Below are 5,490 nucleotides of genomic sequence, written 5' to 3'. Positions count from 1 at the left end.
GGCAGACCACAAGCAAAGCCCCAAGCCTTCTAGACAGAAGGGTAAGAATCATCATTATGTGTAGCAGGAATCTTAAAAGTTCTTATTAATAAAATCAAACCCGAGGCCAGTTATTGGGGTCAATGCTAGTAGATCAGAAAGACAGAACAAGCCACGGCTAACCTCACCTGGCCAACTTCTCAGCTGGTCCTGTTTCCTCAGACTGGAAGCTTCTGTGTCCTCATCCAGAATGAATCTCAGATGAACTGCTGCTCGAAAGCATGAAGCTTAACCAGCCACATGCTCAACCAGCCAAATGCTGCTAGTTTCTGGTCCTCACGCCTTATATATCTTTCTGCTTTCTACCACCACTCTCTAGGATTAAAGGCTAGCTTTCTGGGATTAAAGGCGTGTGTCACCATGCTTGGCTGTTTTCAATGTGGCCTTGAACTCACAGAGATCCAGAGGGATTTCTGTCTCTGGAATGCTAGGATTAAAGGCGTGTGCTATCACTGCCTAACTAGTGGCTTTTCTGTTCTCTGACCCCAGATAAGTTTATTAAGGTACACGATATTTTGGGGAACACAATACCACCACAATTATGTTTTCTTTTTCTTTCAAGTGCTTTGCTGCTTTGCTCAGCTTTGACTATGAAGTTAGAGGGTTGACAGGTTCTTGTAGGAGGAATGTAGAGCCAAAGTTGACCATTTCTCCAGGATGTTTTGAAATCAGAGAATTATCTGTGAAGGTGAGTCCAGGTTTCCTGACAACTTAATGCTTGCTATTGATGCTTAGGAAGTCAAGGGACCACTGTCAGTCTCTGCTCTAGCTCGGTCCTCAAGCTCTCCATCCAGAATGACACACAATCTTAATTGACTCTGAATGCAGGGTACCTGGCATGTCGTGAGTGAAGGTTGACAAGCATAGACTAGAATGCTAGAGGCAAATAGAAGCAGAGGGATGTGTGTATTCTTGGCACATTTCCCACATGTGTTTACACTAGGCTTAACCTTCCACATGTGTCTCCCTCATATGAGCAGAACAAAGCTATAAAATAGGCAAGTTTCTGTGGAGACTCTCTGGGCTCCTGGATACAAAATGACTGTGTACAGCATTTTGTCATAATTCTGAACATGACTCTTCTGTCTTTCAGATCCTAATAGAAGAAAATGGACAATAAGAATATTTCCTTAATTACTGAGTTTATCCTGGCGGGTTTAACAAAATATTCAGAGACTCAGTTCCCCTTCTTCTTCCTCTTCCTAGGTATCTGTGTTGTCACTGTGGCCGGCAACTTGGGCTTGCTCACTCTAATTGGACTGAATTCTCCCCTTCACACTCCTATGTATTACTTCCTCTTTAATTTATCTTTCGTTGATCTCTGTTACTCTACCGTTATCACCCCCAAACTGTTGATAAACTTTGTTTCGGACATGAACACAATTTCCTATGAAGGATGCATGACTCAGCTCTTTTTCTACTGCTTCTTTGTCAGTGCAGAGTGCTATGTGTTGACAGTGATGGCGTATGATCGCTACGTGGCCATCTGTAAGCCCCTGCTGTACACAGTTACCGTGTTCCCTCAGGTCTGCTCTCTGCTGGCTCTCATTGTATATGTGGGAGCATTTATTGGTGCATGGGCTCACACAGGGTGCATGCTGAGATTGACCTTCTGTAAGGACAACATCATCAATCATTACATGTGTGACATCCTTCCACTGCTAGAGCTTTCCTGCACCAGCACTTACATCAATGAGCTGGTAGTATTCATTGTTGTAGGTTTTGATGTAGGTGTGCCCAGCATCACCATCATTGTTTCCTACACATTCATTCTTTCTAACATCCTTCAGATTCATTCCACTGAAGGAAGGTGCAAGGCCTTCAGCACTTGTAGCTCACATATAATTGTGGTTTCTGTTTTCTTTGGATCAGGGGCATTCATGTACCTCCATCCTTCCTCTGCCTTGTCCATGGATCAAGGGAAAGTGTCCACTGTATTCTATACCATTGTGGTGCCCATGCTCAATCCTTTGATCTACAGCTTCAGGAACAAGGAGGTCAAGGTTGCCCTGAGAAAAACCTTGAGTACGAAAATATTCTCCTGAGTTGACGGTAGTATTAGTTCTTAAAGAAAACACTGGCTTCTCTTAAAATATGGAAAGAAAAAGCAGTGGGTTTGGAGTTGACCTGGTCTGAAACTTTGGAAATGTAAGGATATCCTATCATCTGACAGGGTTATTAGAAAAATAAGTTAATAATAGGTCATATTGGTTGTGGGACTTATTGCTCCTTTCTCTTTTCCTTTTTCTTCTTTTTTATTTTTTTAGTAAATTTATTTTACAACATCATTTAGTTCAACATAATAGCCACAGATTCCCCTGTTCTCCCACTCTCGCCCCCCTCCCCCTCCCCCCACCCCACCCCCATTCCCACCTCCTCCAGATCAAGGTCTCCCCCGAGGACCGGGATCGACCTGGTAGACTCAGTCCAGCCAGGTCCAGTCCCCCCTCCCAGACCGAGCCAAGCGTCCCTGCATAGGTCCCAGGATTCAAACAGCCAACTCATGCAACAAGCCCAGGACCCGGCACCAACACACAGCTGCCTCCCAAACAGATCAAGCCAAATGACTGTCTCACCCGTTCAGGGGGCCTGATCCAGTTGGGGGCCCCTCAGCCTTTGGTTCATAGATCCTGTGCTTCCATTCATTTGGTTATTTGTCCCTGTGCTTTATCCAACCCTGGCTTCAACAATTCTCACTCATATAAACCCTCTTCTTTCTCACTAATTAGAATCCCAGTGCTCCACCAGGGGCCCAGCCGTGGATGTCTGCATCCAGATTCCTCAGACCTTCCTTGGATGGGGTTTATGGCACAACTATCAGGGTGTTTGGCCATCCCATCACCAGAGTAGGTCAGTTCATCCATCTCTCGACCATTGCCAGCAGTCTTTTGTGGGGGTATCTTTGTGGATCTCCGTGGGCCTCCCTAGCTCCCTGCTTCCTCCCCTTCTCATGTGGTCTTCATTTACCATGGTCTCCTATTCCTTGTTCTCCCTCTCTTTTCTTGATCCAGCTAGGATCTCCCACTCTCTTTCCCTCGACCGTCACTCTTCATTGTTCCCACTCATGACCAGGCTGTTCATGTAGATCTCATCCATTTCTCCGTGTCTTTTTTGGGGTCCCGTTTTCCAGGTAGCCTCACTGGTGATGTGAGTAGCAGTCCAGTCATCCTTGTTCCACATCTAGCATCTTCCTATGAGTGAGTACATACCATATTTGTCTTTCTGAGTCTGGGTTACCTCACTCAGGATGATTTTTTCTAGATCGATCCATTTGCCTGCAAACCGTATGATGTCATTGTTTTTCTCTGCTGAGTAGTATTCCATTGTGTATATGTGCCACAATTTATTTATCCATTCTTCAGTTGAAGGGCATCTAGGTTGTTTCAAGGATTTGGCTATTACAAACAATGCTGATATGAACATAGCTGAGCAAGTGCTCTTGTGGTATGATTGAGCATTTCTTGGGTATATGCCCAAGAGTGGTATAGCTGGATCTGCGCTACTGGTGTTATATTTAGGAAGTGATCTCCTATGCCAATGCGTTCAAGACTACTTCCTACTTTCTCTTCTAGCAGGTTTAGAGTAGCTGGATTTATGTTGAGGTCTTTGATCCACTTGGACTTAAGTTTTGTGCACGGTGACAGATATGGATCTATTTGCAGCCTTCTACACGTTGATATCCAGTTATGCCAGCACCATTTGTTGAAGATGCTTTCTTTTTTCCATTGTACACTTTTGGCTTCTTTGTCAAAAATTATATGTCCATAGGTGTGTGGGTTAATGTCAGGGTCTTCAATTCGATTCCATTGGTCCACATGTCGGTTTTTATGCCAATACCAAGCTGTTTTTATTACTGTAGCTCTATAGTAGAGCTTGAAGTTAGGGATTGTGATGCCTCCAGAAGTTGTTTTATTGTACAGGATTCTTTTGGCTATCCTGGGTTTTTTGTTTTTCCATATGAAGTTGAGTATTATTCTTTCCAGGTCTGTGAAGAATTGTGTTGGTATTTTGATGGGGATTGCACTGAATCTGTAAATTGCTTTTAGTAAGATTGCCATTTTTACTATGTTAACCCTGCCTATCCATGAGCATGGGAGATCTTTCCATTTTCTGACATCTTCTTCAATTTCTTTTTTCAGGGACTTAAATTTCTTGTCATATAGGTTCTTCACTTGCTTGGTTAGTGTTACCCCAAGGTATTTTATGTCATTTGTGGCTATTGTAAAGGGTGATGTATCTCTAATTGTCTTCTCATCTTCTTTGTCCATTGTATATAGGAAGGCTACTGATATTTTTGAGTTGATCTTGTATCCTGCTATGTTGCTGAAGGTGTTTATAAGCTTTATCAATTCCTGGGTGGAGTCTTTGGGGTCGCTCAAGTATACTATCATGTCATCTGCAAATAGAGAAAGCTTGACTTCTTCCTTTCCAATTTGTATCCCCTTAATCTCCTTATGTTGTCTTATTGCTCTGGCTAGAACTTCAAGTACTATATTGAATAAGTATGGGGAGAGTGGACAGCCTTGCCTTGTTCCTGATTTTAGTGGAATTGCTTTGAGTTTCTCTCCATTTAATTTGATGTTGGCTGTTGGTTTGCTATATATTGCCTTTATTATGTTTAGGTATGTTCCCCGTATTCCTGATCGCTCCAAGACTTTTATCATGAAGGGGTGTTGGATTTTGTCAAATGCCTTTTCTGCATCTAGTGAGATGATCATGTGGTTTTTTTCTTTGAGTTTGTTTATATGGTGTATTACGTTGATGGACTTTCGTATGTTGAACCACCCTTGCATCCCTGGATGAAGCCTACTTGATCATGGTGGATAATTGTTCTGATGTGTTCTTGGAGTCTGTTTGCCAATATTTTATTGAGTATTTTTGCATCAATGTTCATGAGGGAGATCGGTCTGTTGCATCCTTGTTTGGTTTAGGAATCAGGGTAATTGTAGCCTCATAAAAGGAGTTTGGTAATGTTCCTTCTGTTTCTATTATGTGGAACAATTTAGAGAGTATTGGTATTAACTCTTCTTTGAAGATCTGGTAGAATTCTGTGCTGAAACCATCTGGTCCTGGGCTTTTTTTGGTTGGGAGACTTTTAATGACTGTTTCTATTTCCTTAGGGGTTATTGGGCTATTTAAATAGTTTATCTGGTCTTGATTTAACTTAGGTATGTGGTACTTATCCAGAAAAATGTACATTTCTTTTAGGTTTTCCAGTTTTGTGGAGTAGAGGTTTTTGAAATATGACCTTATAATTCTCTGGATTTCCTCAATGTCTGTTGTTATGTCCCCCTTTTCATTTCTGATTTTGTTGATTTGGATTCTCTCTCTCTCTCTTTTGGTTAGTTTGGATAAGGGCTTGTCTATCTTGTTGATTTTCTCAAAGAGCCAACTCTTTGTTTCATTAATTTTTTGTATTATTCTCTTAGTTTCTAATTTATTAATTTCACC

The 5,490-nt window shown here is 42.0% G+C and overlaps 1 protein-coding gene across 1 annotated transcript; it reads left to right on the top strand.

Moving 5' to 3' along the window:
• Positions 1 to 1,057: 1,057 nt before the first annotated feature.
• LOC114691239 (olfactory receptor 145-like) lies at positions 1,058 to 2,141 on the top strand. Its single transcript, XM_028866501.1, has one exon. It carries the CDS (start codon positions 1,149 to 1,151, stop codon positions 2,082 to 2,084), a length of 936 nt encoding a protein of 311 aa, XP_028722334.1. The 5' UTR covers positions 1,058 to 1,148; the 3' UTR covers positions 2,085 to 2,141.
• Positions 2,142 to 5,490: the final 3,349 nt, after the last annotated feature.

This window comes from Peromyscus leucopus, chromosome 7, assembly GCF_004664715.2.
Source record: "Peromyscus leucopus breed LL Stock chromosome 7, UCI_PerLeu_2.1, whole genome shotgun sequence".
Lineage (NCBI taxonomy): Eukaryota > Metazoa > Chordata > Mammalia > Rodentia > Cricetidae > Peromyscus > Peromyscus leucopus.
Note: the sequence above shows the minus strand (reverse complement) of the source record. Positions and strands in the feature narration are given on the sequence as shown.

Bases quoted from the DNA above. Each gene is read 5' to 3' on its own strand.
- LOC114691239 (XM_028866501.1), top strand. From the start codon at position 1,149: ATGGACAATAAGAATATTTCCTTAATTACTGAGTTTATCCTGGCGGGT.